This window comes from Phacochoerus africanus, chromosome 15, assembly GCF_016906955.1.
Source record: "Phacochoerus africanus isolate WHEZ1 chromosome 15, ROS_Pafr_v1, whole genome shotgun sequence".
NCBI lineage: Eukaryota > Metazoa > Chordata > Mammalia > Artiodactyla > Suidae > Phacochoerus > Phacochoerus africanus.
In genome coordinates this window covers 140,699,973-140,725,794 of record NC_062558.1, presented here as the reverse complement: position 1 = coordinate 140,725,794, position 25,822 = coordinate 140,699,973, and the positions used below count along the sequence as shown (strand labels likewise).

The 25,822-nt window shown below is 58.7% G+C and overlaps 1 protein-coding gene and 1 non-coding gene across 7 annotated transcripts in view; both read right to left on the bottom strand.

The window, feature by feature from the left end:
* JAKMIP3 (Janus kinase and microtubule interacting protein 3) overlaps positions 1 to 25,822 on the bottom strand; it is an 81,040-nt gene that overhangs the window by 41,383 nt on the left and 13,835 nt on the right. For all 6 annotated transcript variants that reach the window (XM_047760781.1, XM_047760782.1, XM_047760783.1 and 3 more), the window contains exons 2-3: positions 22,618 to 22,836; positions 9,525 to 10,022 (exon numbers count right to left, since the gene is read on the bottom strand). In XM_047760781.1, the coding sequence (XP_047616737.1) occupies positions 9,525 to 10,022; positions 22,618 to 22,752 (633 nt within the window). In that variant the 5' untranslated portion in view covers positions 22,753 to 22,836. The remainder of the gene's footprint in view (positions 1 to 9,524; positions 10,023 to 22,617; positions 22,837 to 25,822) is intronic.
* LOC125117100 (U6 spliceosomal RNA) lies at positions 19,646 to 19,748 on the bottom strand. Its single transcript, XR_007132476.1, has one exon. It is a non-coding gene; the product is annotated as a U6 spliceosomal RNA (small nuclear RNA).

The following is a 25,822-nucleotide window of genomic DNA, read 5'->3' as shown; positions in this document are numbered from 1 at the left end:
GCGTTACTTGCTGTTTAAGGTTTGGAGGCCTTAGGAGCCTGCCATCTGCCGAAGTCAGCCTGGGACAGAGTCCAGACGTTGGTCAGCCCAGACCACAGCGTCCACGGGCAGGCGGTGCACTGCACGGAGGAGCAGGAAGCCTCAGTGGCCAAACGCCCATGGCCTGGAGCAGGCAGAGAAGGGGGACGAGGCAGCCCAGCCGTGAGTGGAAACGAAGAAGACGGTGAAAACAGAACCGCAGTGGGAAGCGGCTCTGTTAGCTGCTCTGCCGTTTGCACGCACACAGACCCTTAGAAACACGGCTTTTCTCTCACCAGGACACACGAAAACCAGCGTCTGCGGACTCCACTCACATCCGCTGCTCAAGCAGGGGGTGGCGACCAGAAGCAGACCTCCCCGGGAAGTCCCCGTACGTGTCACGTAACGTGGCCAAGTCAGAGGGTCCCCCGGCACGCGTGGAGGCCCAGGGTCGCCGGCAGCGACTCAGCGCAGGGCCCGTCGGCGCCTCCTGTCCTGCCGCTTCGGACACACAGGTCCGCTTCTGCAGGAGGCGCCTGTGCACGACGGGGACGCCCGGCTGAGGCGGGGACACGCTTTGTCGGCGAGTGGGGCCCCACCTCACTCGGTGGGTGGCTAGGGAAGCCTTGGAGGGCGACTCGGGGTCTGGGGGCTGCACCCCTGTGCAGGTGGCTTCCGCCCTGCACGTCGTCCTGCAAGGCTCCCGGCCCTGAACCGCAGCCCTGCTACCCCAGGTCCTGGCACCCCCTTCCCCTCCATGGGGCTGCAGGGTCCTGGAGGGCAGTGCTGCCGAGAGCAGGGTGACACCCTCTGTCCCTGCCTTTGGTCACCACCCATGCCCACACCCAGACTGGCTCTGACATGCACCTCAGGCGGCCCGCCCTCCCAGGAGCCCGGGACAGGGGCTCCCAAAGCTGACACAGATGGTCACCTTTGGCCACCTTCTCTCGCCTGGAGGGAGTGGTGGCTTCCAACTGGCCCCCTGTGTCCACTGTGTGCCTGCCACCGCCCACGCCCTTCACACCACAGAGCATCTCAAGGAAGAGAATCAGATCTCATTGCTCCCGTGGCCCCCAGGTACCAGGAGCAAGATTCGGAATCCCTGCGGAGCCTGCCTGCTTCCGCGACAGCCACCCCTGCCCCTCCCACCTCCACAGGCTCCCCCACCCTGTGTGGAGCCCGAGGGAAGCCCTTTGGATGGGGTCCCTAGGGGAGGGCCCTGGTCAAGGAGAGACGGCAACCTTCACTCGCCTTAACCTGGCCCCCCCCACCAGGCACAGAGTGCGCTCGGGGCAGGTGCACAGAGCCAGCCTGCTAAGCGGAGCCTGGGACTGGCCTTCAGCTGGCCGTGACGGTCTAACCACCCTGCCCAGGGCTGAGGTCCCCCTGCAAAGTGTTCACCCATCCCACGCGCCATCGACAACCCCAGCAGAACCACCCATGCTGTGGCAGCTCCCCCCAGGGACCCCTCCCCGCCACGGGGCAGGTGAGGACCCCTGCTCTGGGAGGCCGTGTCCCAGAGAGCAGATAAGCAAGCCGAGGGCTGGGCCGCATCTGGTCCGGGGCTGACCTTGGGGAGACCTTGGGCCCCGGGACTGGGATGACGTGGTCCCCACGGTGGAGGACGCTGCTTCTGAAACAGACTCATGTCCAGACTCTTCCAGGCTCCACTCTGGGTCAGGACTCGCCCGCCTTGCGGCCGCTCACCTGGAACCCATCTCCCCGGAAGACGCAAGTGTGGGAGAGGCGGGCGGGCCCTCCGAGCCACAGCTGCGCTTCTGAGAACCCAGCCAGCTCAGAGCAGCCTCTGCCCCAGTCCCATCCCTGCTGTTTGTCAGAATCCCCATTTAACTCACTGTCTAGACAACCGTGGGGGCCGACGATTCACCATTCTTTCAAGAAAGCTGAAACAGTGCCTGTACTTCCTCAGGTTTATAGACGTTTTCATAACCGTCTGAGCTTGCATTTTAGTGAATATATGTTAACATGCCCCAGACTCCATAATGACACAGCACGAACCTGCCTGAAGCTGCTCCTGGGGCCCAGAGTCACAGCCTCTCCACGCCTCCAGCAGCCCTGTGCTCAGAGCGTGTCACCAGCCAGGTGTGGCTGGGGCCACGGGGACCTGCCTGTGCTCACCCAGGAAGCCAGAGCAAAGCCCTGCCCACTCGCTTTGACAGAATGAACTTCTGGCCAGCAGCCCCGAGCTGCCCCGGACCAAGGCTCTCCGGGGATGCTGTGCAGCCAGGCAGAGAGGGGGCTCCAGACTCCACTACCGTAAGACCCGAGGGAGCCTCGCTGCAGAATTGCGGGGCTGGGCCAACACTACAGGCCCAGGCCTGTCCAGGGAGGTCCTAAGGCCGCAGTCACCTCCTGAGACCCCCGGGCATGCTGATGAGAGACCCCGGGGAGGGGCGCCCCTGATCTGAGCAGCCTCTGAGCACGCCGCTCCACCTGCACGCCCTGGCTCTGTGGGGGCTGTGCCTGCTGGATCTGCATCCCCACCCTCCAAGCAGCTTCCCTGTGAGACCTCTGTGTGCCCCCCCGCTCCCGACCCTGCCAGTACCTGGGGTCCTGGGTGAAAGCAGGGCCTCAGCAGGGCACGGCACTCCAGGCTCGGGTGGCTCAGCCTGGTCCTTTTGCTCGTGCCCGAGCCTGGCCAGCAGGGCCTGTCTCACCTCTCACCAGGACCAACAGGGTGGCTGCAGGCTCTCGGAGTGGCCACAGATGGCCACAGCCTCCCCCTTGAACCCTTCGAGCCACACCCGAGAAGACCCCAACAGGCTGGAACCAGAGGACAAGGGCCGGAAGGGCTGGGCCAAGCGGGCAGCGGCTCGGCCAGAAATGCCAGCCACGGGGGGTTGCCGTGTTCTTGCCGTGTTCTCACTCCCCGTGTCCCACCCCCCTCCTTGGTGCAGGCACTTCAGGCCCCTCCGCGAGCAGCGCTCTTTGCTTGGGAGACGGCGACACATGGCCACGGAGGCCCAGAATGGCCACACCCTCCACAGCTTCCGGGCCAGGCTGCCCACGGCCCTGCACTCTGTCCTTGAGCCTGGGCCATGGCCGGGCTCCTGCGATGGCCCTTGGCTGGCACATGGTCCCTCCTGTGCCAGCGGCTGTGCCCACACGCCCTGGTCCTGGGTCAGGGGCTGGGTTCTGAGTCCCCTGGGCACCCGCGGACCCTGACCTTCCAGAGCCACGTGCCTTCCTCCAGCCCAGGGGCATCGTCACCACCCAGGGCGGCCAAGGACACGGCCAGAGACGTCTGTGAGGAGCCGGGGGTGTCAAATTCCCTCGCAGGCCGTCACAGCCAGGGTCTCTCTGATGGGGAGCCCTGAGGCTGCTGTCATCCCACATTGGTGAGCCCCGCGGCACCGTGGCTGTCCTGGGGCCTGGGGCTGCATGCTGCCTCGGCCCCCAGCGTCCCAATGCCGGCTGGCTGGCAGCCCCCGGCCCGCCTCCCCTCTGAGCCAGGTCCCGTTCTCAGACCTGCTCCCGGCCCTGCAGGGGGGCGGGTGCGCCTCTGGACCACCTCCCCCACCTCTGCTCCAGCCCTGCTCCCACCCCCTCTTCCCACCCCTGTCTTCTCCCTTCTCTGAAAAAGCCCTGGAGCTCCAGCTCCCAGCCGAGCCCCCCAAGCCCCAGGCTGGGGCGTCAGACTCCGCCTCCGCCTCCACCTTCGCTCCCAGATGCCGCGGACAGGCCAGCGCACGGGCCTGGTTACAGGGTGTCGGCTCTGAGTGCGGGGTGCTGCCCCACCAGCCAGAGCCCCGAACAGGAAGACTGAGCCAGGGGCCCTGGGAACAGCGCCGCAAGGGAGGGAGGACCCCCCTCCGCCACTGCGCCCAGGCAGGGAGCTTGGGCCGGGCTGCCGGGCTTGCGGGTGGCGGGTGGGGGCACCGGATCTCTCCCTGTGGCCGCCTCTAGGAGTGCCTCCTGCGTGCCCGGCAAGTGGCCGAGACCCCCTGGGTTTTCCTTTTTTTTTACTTTTTGGCCATACCCTTGGCAGGCACAGTTCCTGGGCCAGGGAAGCAACCCTCATCACAGCAGTGCCATAGCAGCTCCCTGAGCCGCAGAAGTGACACCACCAGCTCCTTAGCCTGCTGAGTCAGCAGGGAACTCTTCACTAGTGCTATTCATCATTTGCTTTAAAGGACGCAAGACAGAACATTGCTATCTGGCGATATACACAAAAGCTATTAAGAGAGTAGATCCTAAGAGTTCTTATCACAAGGAAAAACATTTTTTCTTTTTTTCTTTGGGGTTTTTCCTTTTATTGACTCTGTGAGATGACGGATGCTAACTAAACCTATGCGGTTAATCATTTCTCATACATGTAAGCCAACCCGCCATGCTCTCCTTTAAACATACACTGTGATGTATGTCAGTGATACCCCAGAAATGCTGGGGAAATTATTTTGTATCTTCTGTAATAGGTTGGGCTATGGGAACAGTGGCCAAGGGGGACAGAGGGGCTCTGGTCCTGAGTCCGGCAGGGCAGCACCCTGGGGACGGGCCTCCAACAGCGACACCTGGTGGACAGGGTGGGAAATGCAGCAGGTGCCCCATTGCCTCCCCAGCTGTGCACCGCTTGGAGGGGGCGGGCGGCGGCCTCAAAAGGGAGGTATTGTTTTTCTCGCTTTCAGGCATGGACGTCTTCAGTAATTCACGTATGACGGATCCGTGAGATCTAGATCTGGATATACCATTTCACACGCGTGAAATGATGGCTAAAGGAGATTCCCCCAAATAATTACAATTCTAAAGAGGAAAACTGTGAAGACTTGGAAACAACCAACCAACCTTTGGTCCCTTTTCTAGGAGGGCTGGGCCCTCTGAGGGCTGTCTGACCTGGGCCCTCCTGCAACTCCGCAGGGACAGGCGTTTCCCTGGGGAAAGCTGGCAGCAACGCAAACATGTCCTGCCCACAGACGTGCAACCGATGCTGTTTGCCAGGGAGGGACCTAAACGCATTCAGATCAAATCTTTGTTTGAACTGGCTGTAACGTCCTACTTGTTTCTCATCAGTTAATGAGTTAGATACAGATTCTGGCACGCGCTCCGTTTCCATTTGTCCGAGAATCGTGCTTCCTCTCTATTAAGATGTATCCTTCAACCGTTTGCTTATGAGCCCAGGGAAAGCTCCAGGCGTATTTTATTTAGGAAAAATGATGCTGAGGTTGCCATGGAAGCCTGAGGGCTGAGTCCTGAAGAAGGGAGAGGACTCACTCCTCCAGAAACGCAGACTCACGGGAGAGCGGGCGTGATTCGCATAAAGTGGGCTTTTGACGGGGGACAGACGATGGCGCCAAAGAGAAAGCCCCGTCCTATACGAACACCTACTGCGAGACGGAGGGGGCACCGTCGACTGGGAAGAAGGATGGTCTTTCTGGTGAGGGTTGTTAGGACAATTGTGTATCCGTATGAAAAAATATAACTGGGCCTTTACCCCCCCCCACCAACACACACTCACACACCGACACACACACACTGACACACTCACACACCAACACACTCGCACACCAACACGCTCACACACACACCAACACACACTCACACACCGACACACACTGACACTCACACACCAACACGCTCACACACCAACACACACTCACACACCAACACACACTGACACACACACCAACACGCTCGCACACCAACACACACTCACACACCAACACACACTGACACACTCACACACACCAACACGCTCGCACACCAACACGCTCACACACACCAACACACTCACACACCAACACACACACACTGACACACTCACACACACCGACACACACACCGACACGCTCGCACACCAACACGCTTACACACACCCCAACACACTCACACACACTACACTGGGGCAAAGACCTATGCATGAAAGACAAAATGATAAAGTTTTAAAAAGATGAGTCTTCAAGCTTCAGAATAAAAAGGTTTCTCAAGCAGCACACGATAAGCACCAACCCCAAGGGAAAAGACTCACAATTAGACTCCTTTAGAATGAAAGCTTCAGATCACAAGGTATCACTGAGATGCAAAGAGACGGCCCCCAGAGCCCCCAGGGGAAGACGCTGCAGGTGTGTGCCAATTTTAGAACCCGCTCTCCAGCCTGCAAGGAGGGCTGCTGGGTTTTGAGGGGCCCCGCGTGTCTGCTCGTCACATGCCACGAAGAGAGGCGCATCCCAAGAGACCGGGCGCCCCGTCCGCGGACGGGGACCCACCCTCCGTTCAGCTCCTCCTCGGTTCCCCTCAGCCGTGGCGTGCGGTTCCCAGCGTACGCGCATCTTTTGTCAAACTTACTCCCACGTGTTGCCTGTATTTCGCATTATGAGCGGCATCCTTACAAATTTCATTTTGGATTGTTTGGCATGGGGAAATGAAATACAGCTGATTTTGCATTTTGCTTCTTGTCCTGAAACCGTGCCGAGCTCATTCAACCGTTCATTTGGGGGAACAGGGGCTTTTTCTACATACAAACTCATGGCACCTGCAAAAAGGCAGTTGTCAATGCTTCCTTTCCAATCTGAAGTCTTTCCTTTCCTCTTTTGCCCTGGGGTCCTGACTTGAATTCCTCAGTAGAGAAAGGCCAAAAAAGGTGAAAGGAGGAAAGTCCCCAAAGACACGGCAGAATTCCTTCCAGTTCACCTTCAAGTAAAGCCTCCACTTCCAAACACACAGACCCAGGGCCCAGAGCCAGTGAGTCACCGGGGGCGGGGCGGGGGTGTGTGTCCCTGTCACTCAAGGAAATGCTCCAAATGAGAGGAGACAGCAGCCAGAAAAAGAAGCAAAAAGGACTCTGAGATAGAATGGACAGGGAAAGGAACAGAAAAAATCCAAACACTTAAAAAATTGGAATTATTATCCTCAGAAAAATAAGAGATGACATTACATTTATGAGTAAGAAGGGAATGACAAAAATTTTATTTTAGAGAACGAATATTTGGAAAATGAGATGCATATTAGCAGAGATGCTTTTAAAAGTACACAGAAGAGTTAAAAGACAAAGTTGAGAACATGTCCCAGAAAACAGAACCAAAAGCCAAGGTTAGAGGGAAAAATCAGAAAATCAGAGCATGAGCTTCAAGGCCCAACCTCTGCCTAACGGGTTCTAGAAGGAAGAGAGGGGAGCAAAGGATTCAGGCGGACGCAGAATAAAGCCTCCAGAGCTGACGGCCGTGGCTCCAGTTAGAAAGGGCCTGGCCACCTGGCATGTTGGATGAACACTCATGCCAAAGGCACATCAACCCGAAGCTTCGGTGAGGCTCTGAGCTCAGGGACAATGCCCCGTAACTGCTGGGGCAGGGTGGGGACAGGAGACAGGGCCACAGGAAAGGCCAGGAATCAGAAGGCCTTCCGACTTCTTAAGAGCAAGACTAGGAGTTCCCGTTGTGGCTCAGTGGGAGAAGGACCCATCACTCTCTTCGTGGGGACGCAGGTTCGATCCCTGGCCTCGCTCAGTGGATTAAGGATCCACATTGCTGTGGCGGTGGTGTAGGCCGGCAACTGCAGCCCTGATTTGACCCCCAGCCTGGGAACTTCCACATGCTGCAGGTGAGACCCAAAAAAAAGAGAGAAAAAAAAAAAAAGAGCAATACTAAAAGTCAGAAGACAAGGCAGAAATACCGTCAAGTTCCTGATAAAAACAAGTTTCCATCCCTTATTCCATACTGAGTTAAAACATCCACTGAGAGGTTAGAATAAAACGTTCACACACACACAATTTATTTCTCGTCCTCTCAGTGTCCAGGGAGCTCTCAGAGAAGGTGTTCGCCCAAGATGAGAGGCATCCATCAGGGAGCAGGAAGACGGGGGGCTGTGACTCGGGAGGGAGGCAAGGGGTTCCCAGGACGGCAAGGGCGGAGGCAGCAGGAGCGCCGGGGAAAGGCACGCGGACCGGATTCCTAAATACCCCGGGCCCGGGAGCTGAGGGCGAAGCAGCGCGAGGCACCCAGAGGGCCAAGCAAATGAAAACACCAATTCGAAGGGACCTAACGGTGAGTGTGGTGAGTGTGAGAACGGGAATGGCTCTTTACACGGCAAGTGGTGCACAAAAGGTTCATTTCAGCCCAGATGCGTCTTGGGGGTCTCCTGGGACTGCACCCCCCTCAGCTCCGTGCCCGGGAGGGAAGCTGGCCCTGGTGTCGAGCCCCTAGTTGGTTTGGCCGTGGGGAGCAGGACGGCCGGAGCTGAGAGGAGGGGGCGCTCCGGGTGTTTGCTCCCCCCAGTTGGCTGCGTTGCCCCTGAGCCCCCTCCTGGGCCGTGGCCCTCGCCCACGGGGACAGCGCTTGCTCTGGCCCCTTCCCTGGGGCCGCCCCCGGGCCTCCGGAAGGCCACCCACCCACCCCTCTGTGAACGGAGCCTTCCCTGAAGCCTCCCCAGACACCTGTTTGGGGTGGGCTGGGTTCCTGCTGAGACCTGGCCAATGGAATTTGGGGGGCTGGCGGGGGAGCAGAGGAGGAGCTAAACCTGAGAAATCAAGTGGGAGACGCTGAAGCATGTTCTTGACAATCTGGAATAAAACCCAGAAGAACCAGCTGGAAGAGCTGCCGGCAAGGGCTGGGGGACCACAGCGAGCGGAGGTTCTGCAATCGGCCTCTGGTTAAGGAGACCAACACGTGGCCCAGGGATGGATGGGGAGCTGAGCAGGGGGAGAGGACAGCGGACATTCTGTAAAGAGAGGGGACCATCCAGGGTGACGATGTGAGGGCCCCCACGGGCACACAGAGCTCCCCGCGTCCTCTGGGCCGCGGGTCCGGAATGGCTGCCACCTTTCGGGAGATCGGCACGGCGGTCTTTGGAAGCCAGAGGTGGGGAAGGTGGCCTGGGGCACGGCCCTGATGGTTGGAAAGCTGGCTGAACCCCAGGGAGTGGCATCTGGGGGTCCCAAGGGTGGCTGGTGGCGATGCCAGCTGGGTCTCCGAGCACCTGGCAGGTGCCCGGCTCCACTCCCCCGAATGCCCGAGGCACCTGGGCTCTGGAGCCACGAGGATGCACCTGCTGACGTCCCAACCTGCCGCGAGCGACCCGGCCTCCCCAGAGAGCGCCCAGCTGGGGCAGGAGGAGGGCCTCTGGCCTCCCCTCGCCGGGTGTGGCCTGTGCGACTCCCCCACCAAGCACCGCCCCGCTTGTCTTGGGCTCACCCCGGCTGTAAGAAGGGGAACTTTCCATAAACACTGTGTGTGTGTGTGGGGGGGGAAACAGAGGGAGGGCCCCTCCTGGGTGTGTGGTTCTGGCCACGCTGGAAATGGGGAGGAAGGCCGGTGCTGGGGTGAGTTCTGAACCGCATCCTGCCGTCTGTGGCAGCCTCGCCTCTCTGGAGCCCTCGGTCGGCGGGGAGGGGCTCTGCGCAGAGGAACCCCCCTCCCCGCCTGCCTTCGAGCAAAGCCCAAGCGCGGCCCTGCGCCCCCTGCTCCCTGCCCCGCCCCGCGTCCCCGCCGCCCCTCCCCCCCAACGCTGCCGCCCGTGCCCCGTGCCCCCGCCGCGCCCTGCGCCCCGCGTGCACGTACCAGCCGGCGGATCTCCCGCTCGCACTCCTTCTTGATGCGGGAGATCTCCTCCTGGTGCAGGTGGTACACGCTCCTGATCTCCGCCGCCTTGATCTTGTCCGCCTGGATGACCATGGTGAGCGCCTCCTCCACCTGCTTCTTGGCGCCCTTCAGCTCCGAGATCTCCTGCTGCATTTTCACCTTCTCCACCTCGAAGCCCTTCTTGGCCTCCTCCTTGGCCTCGGACAGCAGCACCGTGCGCACCTTGTCGGGGGCGCCTTCGCGCAGGGCGTGCAGCAGCGCCTGCAGCCGCTGGTTCTCGTTGTCCTTGATCTTGATGACCCGAAGCAGCTCGGCCTCGTGCTGCCGCAGCAGCGTCTCCCGCACGGCCTGCAGCTCCTTCATCTTCTCCTCGTGCAGCTTGGTCTTGAGCTCCGTGAGCAGGACGGCGTTCTTGTGCTGCTCGTGCTCCCGCACCTGCTTGAGCTCCTGGTTCTTCTCCCTCTCCACCCGGCTGACCTGCAAGACAGGGGCCCCGCCACACCCGGGTCGTTTGTGAGCCGAGCCCTGCGCTCCCTGAGAGCCCAGCTCACAGTTGGAGAAGGTTTTTTTTCTCTTGCAACCTTGGGAGCCATCTTCCACGGAAGAATGCCTCCTCAATAAACGTGGATTGAAAACCGAGTCGAGCCTCGTGCGTGGCGAGTGTGAACACAGTCCCGCAGGCGTCGAGCCTGGAAGCACTGCTGGCGGGAGAGCAGGACGGAGGAGACGGCCCGGGGGTGAAACCCTTACCTCTCAAATGAATCCTCCAGGGAGCGGGCTCAGCCCTGTGGGGAGCACGCCTCGGCCCCACCTCCTTCAGCCCAAATAACGGGGTGCTGGCTTACCTGCTGCGACACTCTGGGCAGGTAGAGAAGCCAGCGCAGGCAGCTGCGCGTCTGTCTACCTGACGTCTGGCATCTAGGTTTGGGGGACACTCTGATTTTTTTTACTGAATGGCTGATGTTCATCCAAAAGCTTTGACCCTGGGGCTGAGTGACCCAGCCGCCACCATGCGGCGTGAGGTCAGTGCTCACCATCTATTTAGGGAATGAAGGAGTGGCTGGGATCCAGGTTCGCCCCAGGCCTACCTGCCGGCAGAGGGGTGGACACCCAAGCTTGCAGCCCTGCCACGCCCCCTGAAGGGTCACCCACTCCCATGCCCATGCACCCCAGGCCTCTCCCCTCCCCCCCGCCCCTCCCCGCCGTCCACCCTCCACGGAGGCAGCTCTGGAAGCACGAAGCTCACGCTCTGTGTACGTTTCTCTGGCTTCCAGTGCATTTAGAATAAAAGCAGCGCCTCCCATGGCCCCTGGGAAGGGTACCATGCACACAACCTCTCACCGCCCCCCAGGGCATATCCTCTCGGGAGAATGAGGCACGGGTCCAGCCCCCTCCTCGGAGCCTCTACGTTCCTGCTCCGCAGAGCTGTGTAAACGCCGACCCCGCAGCCCCTGGACGTGCGCCTCCTCCACCGATCTGGCTCATGCTTCTTGGAGGCCAGGCTCCTGCCCCGAGCGTCCTCCCCCCGTCTCAGCAGGCGGGCCCTGGGCCCCCTGCACTGACCCCATTACTGTGTGTCACTTTTTCACAGCAGTTACTCCCCAAGGTGTCTGATTTCTTTTTCTCGGTGGCTGAGCTGTCTCCCTACCCTGCCCGAGCGGGCTTCCCGGGAGCAGGCGGGGACTGTGATCATTCCCCATCGGGACAGACCGTGACACCGACTCACTCAGCCGACGCTTGCTGGTGGGCAGTTCTATCGAGCGGGGTTCAGGACTGAGACCCCCCTCAGGGCGGCTCGGGCCCACCAGTGCTTGGAGAAGTTCTAGTAGCCGGGGCCCCGACCATCCCCCTGCACACGGCGGGGTGAGCACTGGACCGGCTGTCGGGAGAGCTGGACTGGGGTCGAAGGCTGACAGCAGACAGGCATTTATTCGTCTTCTGTAGGAGCTGCTCTTTCTCCAGTTTAAATTCAGCTCAAGACATCAACAAAGAGCAAGATTTGTTGCGGTGTTTCTCAGTTGTGTGGGGTGGTGACTCTCTAGGGGAAACCGCCGGTGCCATTTTAGAAACTGCTCAGGGTGGGAGGTGCAGCTGTCCCCACGATGGCGGGCATGCCGAGGGTCGGCACAGCAGGTCCAGCAGCTGGATGTGGCAGAGCCAGAAAGGCCACCAGCATCCGAGATCCAGAGCCCAGCCTCCTTCCTGTCAATACACAACACTCACCTTCACGACGGCTTCCTGGATGGGAAATCAGCGGAGAAAGGGATAAGGATGCAGCCTGTATCGCAGAGCAGGGTTTTTTGTTGTTTTTCAGTGAGAGTGGAGGAAAGAAACTTATCAGCAGAACAGTTCAGGGTTAGATGGGGTTTAATCCTGACTCTGAGCCAAGCTGGCTGGAGCAAAGGTGGAGACCACACCCGCCTCCCGGTCGCCCTTCACAGAGGACCTGTGACTCTGTTGCAGAAAAGGTGCCAGAGCCAGCATCACGCATGCAGGAGAGCCTGGTGAAAAATGAACCCCTGCCCTCCCGCCCAATGCAGCATCCCTATGGAGTCGACTCTGAGGGTACCAACAGCACAGCTGGGGTTCCCTGGGACCAGCACCCTCCATGACGGCGTGTGGTGACTGGAAGCTACACAGGAAGGGAGCTGGCAGCTGGAGGAGAGAGGGACAAGCAAACCACTTCTGAGCGCTGGGGACTGTCGGGCCGGCCTTGCGCACCTGCAGTTTGGAGCGTGAGGACCTGTCCCGGGGGCCCCCTGGGAGGTCGCTGAGAGGCTAAGTGGGCTGGTTGTCACCTCCATCTCTGCCACCTGCTCACCGGCCTCTCCTCTCTGAAGCTCCGCCTGCCAAGGGGCGGTGAGGTCCTCCCCTTCGGCGCCCAGGCTGACCCGCCAAGCTCCCCCTGCGTGGAGAGGGCTGAGGGGGGCGCGCAGGTGCGCGAGCCCAGTGGGCAGGAGCAGCGGTCACCCAGTGGGTGGGAAGCAGGGTGGTCAAAGGCCCCTGGCTCCGATGACACTGAAAATTCAGAATCAACCCAAGAGACCTGGACGGCTGAGCTTGAAGAGCTTCTCCACAACTCGATCTTTGCACAGCGCTTCTGTACAAACTTGTTAAGGAAACTGTTCCACCGAAGCAGTTGGGAGGTTGCGCTGAGATGCCGTAAGCGCCTCCTTCATGCCTCCAGGGGTCAGAGGATGTGGCAACAGGCTGCCACATGATTGGCGAGCAGGTGGGGCAGCCGGGGGCCAGAGGGCGGCCTGCGCTTGGCTGAGCGGTTCCTCCCTTCAGGCTGGGTGCTGCCCAGAGCAAAGGCAGGTAGACGCTTGGCTTTTCCTGGATTCACTGCGTCGTCTTCGAGGGGATGCGTTGCTTCCTGGTCAGCCTCAGAAGGGAACGGACCAGCTGTGTCACTAAGAGTAGGTGGATTTAAACGTAGTTGATGCTTCAATTCTGTGCCGATCGCTCCCTCATGGAAGCTGAGAGAGGCCTGTGAATCCTTTAGACAAGACAGGACCCCAGCAGGCCCTCGGGATGCTCCAGCCGCACGTGCGCATTTCCCGCCCCGAATGTTCTCCGGTCGCCCTGATCACTTCTAAAGGGAAACAGAAGTTCACGGTCACAGGCCCTAGGGCTGCTCCTGCTCCAGGTGTGGTCTTGGTTGTAAGGCCTTTCCAGAGACAGAGCTCGACAGAGTATCTAACATATGCATAATAAAACTTACTTACATGTACTTACATGGGAACTTTCCCATGGGCACGTGCGATCTCCAGCTCAAACACAGGGCCTCCACTTCACTTCTGCGGAAGGGCCTCTGTGACTCCACATTTTCACGCTGAGAACCTTTGTTCCCAAGGAAACTCGGGAGGTGACAGACTTAGGCCATTCCCTGCTTACTCTTTTGTCCGCATTGGCCGTCTACTCGACTCATTTCCTCTGCACGGGACACACAACGCTCCTGGAATACAGGCGTTCAGCAGCCACAGGAGGCCTAGGAATTGCGACTCCTGAGAACGCGGGCTTTGCCAGCGCCGGTCCCCTCCCGGTTCCCGGCGGCGGCGGCGGCGCGGTCGGCACCTGTGGCTGCCCCTGCGCTCTTGGAGCCCTGACACATTGCATCGTCTCCTTTGTACGCCCACCTGATTGTCCCGAAGAGCTCCAGTGGCTTCAGTGGCTTTCTTGATGTCCCCCTGAACTTGCCAGGCGATGCCTGCCAGCCCTCCGCTAAACCACCATTCAGGTTGAATTCAGAGCCACCGCAGGCCTGGCGCTCACGGCCACCCTCCAGCTGGTGCCCAGCGCTTCAGGAGCAGTGGAGTGGGAAGGGTTTCCCACAGGCGTCTGGGGCCTAACTGGGATTTAGGGTTCGGTTTGGGGCCTAACTGATAGAGGCTGGGTTTCCCACTGGGGTGGGAGGAGCCTCCCCTGGGAGTGGGAGGGATTTCACCTGGGAGTGGGCGGGGTTTCCCCCTAGGAGTGGGCGGGGTCCCCCAGCAGTGGGCAGGGTTTTACCTAGAAGTGAAACCGCCTCCCTCCACGCAGACGTGGTCCTGGGGGCAGGGTGCTCAGTGACTCCTTCCTGAGAGGCAGTCCATGCCCGGAGTTGGAGGGGCTGCTGGAGTCCCGCACAAGGTCCCTCCTCCCAGCTAGGACTGGAGTGTTTCCTAACAGCAGGTGTAGTGCTTGGGTGTATCTGCTCTGTTCCTCACACAGTTCTAGGTACACTGCGACTTGGGGCACAGCCTGCAGGAGGGACCCAGGGCGCTGGCAGTGGGGCCTCTGGGCCCAGCCTCTGCCGGAGCCACCTGGAGCCTGTGACGGAACCCAGGTGACCTCGTGTGGCTGCGATTGTTTCTTCCTGCTCTTACCGCAGCCCATCACTCTCTTAGGCGACCTGGTGCGACCTTGGGTGGGGCTTCCATGAGGCCCCTCCCTTGGGCCCCTCATCATTTTATTCTTTGCTGTGAGGTCTCAATTCCTGCACGTCCTCCGTGACGGCGTGGGCACGTATTCTGCAGACGGACCAGACCACCCACCGTGTGTTTGGGGTAAAGCTTCCGTCTCTGGGCGCAGCAGACGGAACCACGCGCCCCCTGGCGCTCCCCGCAGTGCTGGGCGTGGCCCTGCTCGCAGCCACCCAGAGCCACCCTCCCAGGAAAGACTCAGAGGTTAATCAGGCGCAGCTCTCACGGACCTGACTGTAGGGAGCGGAGGCAAATGCAGGCAAGGGCTGAAAAGAACAGGGCGAGGCCCTCTCCCCGCCGCCACCCTGCCCCAGCAGGGAGACCAGGGGCTGTGACGCGCGGATGGGAACGGAGGACCCCGCCCCCTGGGCCTCATCGGGGACCACGGGGCACCTCCCCTGAGCTGAGCCCATTGTGGAGCCGGCACCCCAGTCCCAGCTGCCCTGTGAGAGCAGCACCCTCATTCTCCGTCCCACCCCAGGGAGGTGGGCATGGGGCGAGGCGGGGCTGGGACCCAGGACTGTGGCGGGAAGCAAGGGTGGACACAGGTCTGCCAGGTTCTGGCTCCTTCATCCTGACTCTGAGATGACAGCGTGTGCTAACGCCTGGGGCTGGGCACCGGCCTGTCCGCTGTGCTATCACTGCACACAAATATGTGTGCGCACGCAGATTTTTAAACCTAGAGTCTTTTTTCTTTTTTGGCTGCTCCACAGCATGAGGAATTCCCGGGTCGGGGATTAGACCTGAGCCACAGTTTCAACCTAAGCTCCACCTGTAGCGACGCCAGATCTTTAACACACTGTGCAGGGCCCAGCTTGAACCTGCGTCCCAGCGCTCCCAAGACGCCGCGGATCCCGTTCTGCCACAGCGGGAACTCCAAACCCAGAATGTTTTAAATGATGCTTGGCCGGGAAGGTGCAGGTCTGGCTGGAGGCCCCAGTGGGAGCTGGGCCGGGGGGCCGGGGCAGGTCATGACGTCGGGGGGAGGAGGCTCAGGGAATGTGCTTGGGTCTCTGTGGCTGGGGGCTCCTGCCGTGCCTGGTCCACCTGGACCCCCTACGCCTGCCCACTGACCCCCACCCCACACCCTGCTTCTGGACGCCACACAGCCCGCGGAGGCTGAGAAACCACTGAACAGCCCTTGCCTCCTGCAGCGCCTGGGTGTTCCTTTACGTAGGAGACCTGGTGCTCCTGGGATGGCAGGTCCCCCCTCGGCCCCTCCGTGCCCTCCACCTGCATCTCGGCTCAGCCAGGAGGCAGGGGGGAAGGGCGGGAGGATGGCTGCGGGGCCAGGCGGGACTGGCGGCTGAGTCTCTGGGGGGGCGACTCGAGGCAGCAAAGCCCGGAGTGGCCCAGCCTCAGAGCAGCGGGGGCAGCCGGAACACCCGGGCCCGGGGCTCCGAGAGGTCAATCCTGCAGGTCCAAGCTGAGGCCGTGGGCCCTGCGTGGTCTTCTTCGTCTTCTTCTTCTCCTCCTTCGTTTTTCTTTTTTGGCCCTTTTAGGGCAGCACCTGCGGCCTGTGGAAGTTTCCAGGCTAGCGGCTGAACTGGAGCTGCAGCTGCCGGCCTACACCACAGTTCACGGCAACGTGGGATCCTTCACCCACTGAGTGAGGCCAGGGATCAAAGACACATCCTCATGGATACTAGTCGGGTTCGTTACTGATGAGCCACAGCGGGAACTCCTCCTCTTCTTAAATTTGAAGTACAGTTGCTGTAGATTCCCTTTACAACATAACGATTGGCAATTTTTAAAGGTTATACTGCACCCACCGTCTTTACAAAGTATTGGCCATCTTCCCTATGTTGTACGATGTGTCTTTGCAGCTCATTTATTTCATACGTAATAGTCCGTAGCCCTTAATCCCCTAACCCTATGCCCCCCCCCCCCGTAACCACTAGTTTGTTCTCTGTATCAGTGAGCCTGCTTCTCTGTGGTTCTCTTCCCTAGTTTGTCGTGTATTTTAGATTTCACGTATAAGTGATATAAAACAGTGTTTGTCTTTCTCTGACTTATTTCCCTTAGCATAATGCCCTCCGAGGCCATCCATGTGGTTGCAAAAGGCAATATTTCGTTCTTTTTTACAGCTGAACAGTATCTTCTTCACTCAGTCCTCTGTTGATGGACACTGAGGGTGCTTTCATAACTTGGCGACGGCAAACAACGCTGCCATGAACAGTGGGGTGTATGTATCTTTCTGAATTATATATTTCCCAAAACTATATCCAGGAGTGAAACTGCCGGATCATATGGGATTGTAGTTTTAGTTTTTGGAGAAACACCCACGTTGTTCCCCACGTGGCTGCACTGATTTAAATCCCCACCGACAGTGTCCGAGGCCTCCCTTTTCTCCACACCCTCTCCGACGTTTGCCACTTGCGGTCTTTTTGATGATGGCTATCCTGGCAGGTGTGAAGTGACCTCCCCTTGTGGTTTCGATTCGATCTCCCTCAAGACGAGTGGTGACGAGCACCTCCTCATGTGCCTGTTGGCCATCCGCACGCGTTTCGGCTTTTATGCCTTCATTTTTTTATAATGACTTTTATTTTGTCCATTATAGCTGGTACGCAGTGTCCTGTCAATTTTCTACTGCACAGCAAGGTGAGCCAGTCACACATACATGTGCACATTCTTTTTCTCACATGATCAGGCTCGATCACAAGTGACCAGACAGAGTTCCCAGGGCTACACAGCAGGATCCCATTGCTTATCCATTCCAAGGGCAACAGTTTGCTTCCATGAACCCCATTCTCCCAGTCCATCCCACTCCCTCCACCCTTGGTAACCACAAGTCTGTTCTCCATGTCCATGATTTTCTTTTCTGTGGAAAGGTTCATTTGTGCCTTATGGTAGATCCCAGATATAAGTGATATTATGTGGTATTTGTCTTTCTCTTTCTGACATACTTCACTCAGTATGAGAGTCTCTAGTTCCATCCATGTTGATGCAATGGCATTATTTTGGCTTTTTGATGGCTGAGTAGTATTCCCCTGTGTTTACATACCACATCTTCCTAATCCAATCATCTATCAGTGGACATTGGGTTATTTCCATGTCTTGGCTATTGTGAATAGTGCTGCAATGAACATGCGGGTGCATGTGTTTTTTTAAGGAGAGTTTTGTCCGGATATATGCACAAGAGTGGGATTGCTGGGTCCTATGGTAGTTCTTTTATCATTTTCTAAGGTACCTCCATACTGTTCTCCATAGTGGCTGTACCAGCTACATTCCCACCAACAGTGCAGGAGGGTTCCCTTTTCTCCACACCCCCTCCAGCACTTGTTATTTGTGGATTTATGAATGATGGCCATTCTGACTGGGGTGAGGTGGGACCTCATAGTAGTTTTCATTTGCTTTTCTCTAATAATCAGTGATGTTGAACATTTTTTCATGTACTTGTTGGCCATCTGCATATTTTCTTTGGAGAAGTGTCTACTCAGGTCTTTTGCCCATTTTTCCATTGGGTGGTTGGCTTTTTTGCTGTTGAGTTGTATAAATTGTTTGCATATTTTAGAGATTAAGCCCTTATCAGTTGCATCAGTTGAAACTATTTCCTCCCATTCTGTAAGTTGTCTTTTTGTTTTCTCTTTGGTTTCCTTTGCTGTGCAAAAGCTTCTCAGTTTGATGAGGTCCCATTGGTTTATTTTTGCTCTTATTTCTGTTGCTTTGAGAGACTGACCTGAGAAAATATTCAAAAGGTTGATGTCAGAGAATGTTCTGCCTATGTTCTCTTCCAGGAGGTTGATGGTATCTTGTCTTACATTTAAGTCTTTCAGCCATTTTGAGGTTATTTTTGTGCATGGTATGAGGGTGTGTTCTAGTTTCACTGATTTGCATGCAGCTGTCCAGGTTTCCCAGCAATACTTGCTGAAAAGAATGTCTTTTTCCCATTTTATCTTCTTGCCTCCTTTGTCAAAGATTAATTGACCATAGGTGTCAGGGTTTATTTCCAGGTTCTCTATCTGTTCCATTGGTCTGTATGTCTGTTTTGGTACCAGTACCACACTGTCTTGATGACTGTGGCTTTGTCATATTGCCTGAAGTGTGGGAGAGTTATGCCTCCTACTTAGTTTTTATTTCTCAGGATTGCTTTGGCAATTCTGGGTCTTCTGTGGTTCCATATAAATTTTTGGAGTGTTTGTTGTAGTTCTGTGAAAAATGTCATGGGTAATTTGATAGGGATTACATTGAATCTGTAGATTGCTTTGGGTAGTATGGCCATTTTTACAGTATTAATTTTTCCAACCCAGGAGCATGGAATATCTTTCCATTTCTTTGCATCCTCTTTAATTTCCTTGATGAATGTTTTATAGTTCTCAGCATATAAGTCCTTTACCTCCTTGGTCAGGTGTATTCCCAGGTATTTGCTTTTTTGGGGAGCAATTTTAAAAGGTATTGTATTTTTGTATTCTTTTTCTGATATTTCATTGTTAGTATGTTACAGAAATGCAACTGATTTCTGAATGTTAATCTTATATCCTGCTGCTTTGCTGAATATGTTGATCAGTTCAAGTAGTTTTGGGGTTGAGTCCTTAGGGTTTTCTATGTATAGTATCATGTCGCCTGCATACAGTGACAGTTTTACCTCTTCTCTTCCTATGTGGATGCCTTTTATTTCTTTTGCTTGTCTGACTGCTGTGGCTGGGGCTTCCAGTCCTATGTTGAATAAAAGTGGTGAGAGTGGGCATCCTTGTCTTGTTCCAGATTTGAGTGGGAAGGCTTTCAGCTTTTCTCCATTGAGTGTTATATTGGCTGTGGCTTTGTCGTAAATGGCATTGATTCTGTCAAGGTATGTTCCCTCTATACCCACTTTGGTGAGAGTTTTGCTCATGAATGGATGTTGGACTTTGTCACATGCTTTCTCTGCATCTATTGAGATGCGCATGTGGTTGTTGACTTTTCTTTTGTTCGTGTGGTGGGTGACGGCGATGTGTGTGTGTGGAACCATCCTCGTGGACCTGGGATGAATCCCAGCTGGTCGTGGTGGGTGGTCTTTTTTATATGCTGTTGGATTCGGTTGGCTAAAATTTTGTTGAGAATTTTTGCAACTGTATCAGAGATATTGGCCTATAGTTTTCTTTTTTCGTGGTCTCTTTGTCTGGTTTTGGTATTAGGGTGATGGTGGGATTGTAGAATAAAAATATGGAACGCATCACGAATCTGCATGTCATCCTTGCACAGGGGCCAGGTTAATCTTCTATCATTCCAATTTTAGCATATGTGCTGCCGAAGTGGGCGCTCTTCAGGTCTTTTTTTTTGTCTTTTTAGGGCCACACCTGCGGCATATGGTGGTTCCCAGGCTAGGGGTCAAACTGGAGCTTACCTGCCAACCTACACCAGAGCCACAACACCACCAGATCTGAGCCATGTCTATGCCCTACACCACAGATCCCAGCAATGCTGGATCCTTAACCCACTGAGCGAGGCCAGGGATCGATCCTACATCCTCATGGATGCTAGTCAGATTCGTTTCCACTGTGCTACACTGGGAACTTCTTCTGTCCATTTTTTAATCAGGTTGTGTGTGTTTTTTGATGTTGAGGTGTACGAGCTGTTTATAGATGTTGGGTATTAACCCCTTATTAGTCATATCATTTGCAAATATTTCCTCCCATTTGGTAGGTTGTCTTTCAGGGCCTCATGTTTTTAAGGAGACATAGGAACTCTGATGCACAGTGGGGTCTGGAAGCCACTCTGGGGGACCTCGACTAGAAAGAAGCAGAGGCAGAGGTGAAAAGATACCTTGTCCTTTCCCGGCGGGACGACGAGGGTCTGCGGGGAGGAGCGCCGGTGGCTGGTGTGGCCAGAGCAGCCTTCCTCCTGCCAGCAGACCAGCCCCGCGCAGATTTGAGGCTGATCTGATTCCTGGAGTGTCCGCCGCCCTGAAAGGCCCTCTGTGCTCTCAATGGGCCCCGGCGTGACCGCTGTCACACTTGCCACACACCCTCCTGCACACGTGGCCCAGGACGTGCGGACGTGGGTGCTCTCCTGCAGCTGCCAGGTGGGCTGGAGCTCGTCGTGGGACTCAGGGGCCCGAGGAGCTCGGGTCTCCCGGACACGCGGGAAAGGAAGCCGGAAAAGAGAGCAGAACTGTGTGTGCCGCTGACGCTTGGACACGGGACTCAGGTGTGTTCAAGAAACTGCAGCTCACTCCCCGCTGGGACCCGAGCGCATGGGCTCAGAGAAAGGAGACTCGCTCCCTAGCTGGGCCTTTTCTTCTTTTCTTTGAGCTTTTGAACTAAGAGCTTATATCATCTTTTCAAAAAACGGTGAGTCCCCTTGTGCACATAACACACCTCAGACGCCAGCCCGGGCTCCTGTCTGCCTTGAGCCACGAGCTCGGACTCGGCCAGACTCGGCCTGCTGACCAGTGAGGGGCCGGCGCCCCTGCCGAGAGCTGCCGCAGGAGGGATGGGCTCTGATCAAGCCGCATGTGAAATACGCATGACGCTGCTGCCAGTGGCACACAGAATCTGGAGCTTTGGCAAAAGGGACCAGTAGTGGTTTCTAGCACGTGCTGCTTGGCGCATGGGTGGTTCCGTGGTAGAATTCTCCAGCATGTGCTGCTTCTTTGCGCTGAAAAGATAATCGCTGTTGTATTTTTACCAATAAAATAAGAGGTTTCATTGTCCTTGGCTCTCAACAAGCCAGCTCCTCTTCTCCTTCATCTGCAGGGGGAGGGCCAGCGTGGCGTCCTCGGCTTGGCCACACAGCGTCTGCAGTGTGGTCACAGGACAAAGTGCTTGGGGGCCGAATGCCTCTAGGGCACAGAATGGGTGCCCTCTGCATCTGGAGACACCTCTCCATCGCAGGTCGCCACATTTGTGCCTTCACCCCATGCTCCAGACAGGCAGCGTGGGCACCGGGCTGGCCTTGCGGACTCTGTGACCGCCGGGCACAGGGCAGTGCTGACCAGGTCCTCACCGTGGGTCCCTGGTGGACTCTGACTCCCCTGCAGGCCCATCGAGGTGGCCTGGCCACGGGAGCGGCCACGGGAGCGGCTGCCTGCTAGTATCCGTGCCAGAGGCTCTGCGCCTGGGGCTTGAGAGCGTTTCCTTTCTGGCACCACCAGCAGGTCCAATTTCTGTCCCCTTTTCAGAGCAGAGGACCTAAGGCGGGAGTGGCCAGGACCACCTGCTCGCTTTTTCTGTAAAGGGCCACGTGCTGAGTGGCTCGGGTGGCGCCTCTGGAACCAAGCCACAGACGCCGTGTAAGTGGCCGGGCAGGGCTGGTCCCGCCGCTCATGTACTGACACTGAAATCTGAACTTTCGTAATCATCACGTGTCTCGAAAGAGCACCCCTGTGATTCGGCCAGGAGGTCCTGCAACTCAGAGGGAGCCACTGGCCACCCATCGCTGGTCCCTCCCCCCTCGGCCTCCCGACATCAAGGCCAGGGCGTCACACCCGCCGGCCTGCAGCCTGGGACCTTCAGCATCCCCAGGCCATCCTCTCCCCCGACCCGCTCTCGGCGCGCAACCCCCCCCCACCACCACCAGGAGCCCGCGGACATCCTGGGGGCTCCTGGGAGGGCTGAGCAGAGTGGACAGGGTGGCAGGGAGGTGTGGGCCAGAGAGATGGCCACCCAGGCTGGGCCTGGTGCTCGGTGTGGAGGCCCCCAGGCTCCTCCCCAGAGGCCCCCTCAGCACAAGCCTGGCCCCCCTGCAGGCTGCAAAGATTCCCGAGGGCAGGTCTCAGGGCAGGGGGTCCCACTGTGGTCAGGGGTCCAGGTTTCTGAGGTCAGTTAGAGCTGCTCCCCATGCCTGGGGGCTGGGAGCCCAGGGCCTGGCTTTTTTCTTGTCCAGCAGAGGGGCGGGCCGGGCATTATATTTGGGTTATTCCACTGTGAGAGCTTCAGAGGCCAGAGCATGTTCCAGGGCTGGACAAGGGCCCTGGGCCTGGTGCTGAGAACCAGGGCTGTTCCCACGGGGCCAGGCGCATGCCCACCTGCTCCCCCGTCTGTGGTCTGGAGCCCGCTGCCCGTTCCCGAGCTGCCTTGGGAGCCCCAGGGACCCCGGGACACTTGGGGGCTCCTCCCCCGACACCTGCCCACCCCTGGGGGCTCTGGGCAGACCCTGGGGGCCCAGGAAGGTGCAGGGGAGGGGCCCACCTTGCTCTTCTCCTGCTGCAGCTCGATCTGGATGTCGGTGAGCTTGGCCCGCAGCTCCTCGTTGGCGGCCTGCAGCGCTGCGAGGGCCTCTGCCCTGTCCCCCTTGCCTCGGCTGCCCGTGCCCTTCTTGGACATGGTGAGGGTGGCCCGCGGGCGCCCGGGCGGGCCGCTGTCTGCGCTGGGCTGTGCTCACGGCAGCGAGTCTACGTCTCCTCCCACCTGGAGGGAGAGACGCCTGGTGGGCAGGCTGCGCTGGGCGGGCGGGCGGGCACTGCCCCGAGGGTGCCGCCGAGGGCCCCGGTCACAGCCAGGGCCGCAGGGGCCGCCTGCCCTCCCCACGGCACTTGGCACAAGATCCACACGTGAACACACATGCACACGCACGTACACGCATGCACACGTGTGCACACAGGCAAGACCCTGTTCCTGCCCCGACGTAACCAGCGCGCAGTAAGCGCTTGTTCTTCGCCCTCTGGAACAAGACCCCAACTTGAAGGCCTGGCTTTCACACATGTGGCGCCTGACGAGTGTGAAACACACGCTTCTCAGACAAGGAAGGGACACAGAGGGGAGCAGAAGGGACACGGAAGTGAGCGGAGGCTGGGACATGGGCCCACAGACCACTGCGGAAGGGACCGTGCCCGCAGCCCTCGGACCCGAGCCAGCGTCAGGGGCGAGCTCGCACGCTCGGCCACCCCACGAGCCGAGGCCCCGCCAGGCCGGCTCATCCACCGCCGGCACCAAGGCTGAATCCCGCGGCCTGTGGGCCGGGCTGCCCCACCCCCGCCGTGTGCCGGCCCAGCACCAAGTGCGGGACAGGTGTGCGCCCTTCACCTTCACGCAGGTCAAAGGCACGGGCCTGAGTCCTGCCCCCACGCACTGCCTGGAATCCCTGGGCCTGTTCGCTCGCTGCTCAGAGACACCAGGGTGTCCCTGTCCCCCGAGGCCACCATCCTGTGCCTCAGACACCCTGAGCCCGGGCTGGCAGCCGGTCCCGTCCACCTGGTAAGACTCTTCAAGGCCTGGTCTGGGAGGTCCTGGGGGACCACTGAGACCAACTGGCCAGCGGTTCTGGGTCGTGGGCTTGATGGGCCCACCCTCGGCCTTCTGAGCAGGGGCCTGGCCCCACCTCTGCCCGCAGCGTCCCCAGGCCCGTCTCACCGCATCTCCCCTGGACCTCAGCCCAGCTCCCTCGGTCCCCACGGCCCCTCCAGTCTGTCTCCACAGCTGCCTCCCAACCAACCTCCTCGAGCCGCCCCTGGCCCCAGCCTCCCGCCTCCCTGCATCCCCCCCACTGAATTCTGCTCGCCTGTGTGACCCGCCGGCCTCACTCTGTCCTGCTATTATTTACTCAGCGTTTTCTCCAAAGGAGCGTCTTAGTTTCTACTTGATTTTATTGTCCTTTTTGGCCGTGTCCACAGCATGCAAAAGTTCCCGGGCCAGGGGTCTAACCCTGCGACAGCCCTGGATCCTTACCCCGCTGCGTCACCAGGAAACTCCATTTTTTACTTATTTTAAAATGAAACCCTGCAGGCCTTTCCTGGAGGGAGGGCAGCATCACCAGCCATCTAAGAGGTAACTGAGGGCAGGTATGTTTGAGGTAGATGCCCTGGGGGGGCCCCTAGGGCCCTGAAACTCAGCCCCCGCTAGACAGCAGAGGCCCCCCCACCTCCGTGCCCCCAGCCTGGCCTCTGGCTCCGTCTGGACCCCCATCCACCTTCACTTATTTCTGTAGACATGTCGGCTCTGGCTGGCTCGGACCCCTGCCCGCCCCCAGGCCCCACCCTGGCACTAGCTTCCTGCACCGAGAGCTTTCGAGGAGCGGTGGATCTCCAGCCCCAGCCTGGCATCTCCCAAAGGCAGAGTTAGTCGTTTTCTCCAATAGCAATTTGGGCACAGACACAGCAAGTGTGTTGACGTCGTCATTCTGGGTGTGAACAGCGTAAGTGTCCCCAGAGCCCCCAGGTCCCCTCCTGCTGCCCGGCTGTGCTCGTTCTGCAGGGCCCTGGACGGGGTGACTGTGCAGGGCGGCAAAGGGGACCTCCCCCCGCCCCCATGTCCTGTTTGTACTAAAGGGGCCAGCTCTGTGCTCTCGGATGACAAGCACTTGGGTGGATGGAGCCACCATGCTATCCCACGACACCACTGCTGGCACTGAGAGTGACAGAGGCCCCCTGTCCGGGAGGCTCTGGGGTCTCCTGGTCTGTTTCATGTGCTTCTCTGCACCTCACAGCCTTGTCGCACACACGGCCACCGGGGCAAGGCACCAGCTGCAGCGTCCCGTCTTGCGGATGCTGTGTACGTAACACGCGCTCCCACGTCCTTCCTGCCACCCTGGAGACAGAAGAGCCCGGCCAGCGGCGGGGCAGAGGCCTTGGGGGTGGAGGTCTCAGCCAGAGTCCCCACACCTGCCCCTCAAGGACACCAGCGGCTTTGGCCCCTAAGGCTAACCTGGACAGCGTCCTGGGCTGCGTGCTCTTGCCCCAGGAGACCTGCGACGAGCCAGCGGGGGCGCAGGCCTGATGGCCGCAGCAGGCTGTCGGAGAGGGACATAGTGCGTCATCCACTGGGCAGAGACCTGCTAACCATCTGCGCAGGGCAAGCCCGGGTCAGGACCCGGGGGCTCTCGGTCCCTGGCCGAGACCCTCAGGGCCACCTCCAAAGTCCGGCTGTCCGTCCAGGTTGCCCCTCTCAGAGGCTGATGGGCCGACGGCCAGGTACGGATCCTGCAGGGGCGCTGGTCACAGGTCACAGAGACGTGGTGCTGAGTGTCAGGATGGGGACCAGGAGGCCTGCCTGTCCCTCCCGTGGGGACACAGGAGCAGCTTGCTCGGTGCAGACACGTCCCGGGGCTGCACTGCTGCCCCTGCCTCTCAGCCACCTCCCCCCTGGCCTGGGGGGACCACATCAGGCCTCGGCTCCCCCCACCTCATCTCCTTTCTGGGTGGCTGACCCCACCACCCAAACCCCAGCCCCGAACTCACATCCCCACCTCAAACAGCCCCTCCCTGACCTCCGGGGAGCCTCGGTGGCCCTCGGGCTCTGCTGAATGCTCTGGCGCCTGGCGGTCACTCCTGCCTGGAAGCATCGCTGTCCTCTGGAAGCAGCGGCTGGGGGCAGGAGGGGCGGGGTCGGAGCAGGTGGTCTGCAGGGCAGCACAGGAGCCGCAGCCCACACTGCATGGGCCTCGGGTGCAGAACAGCCC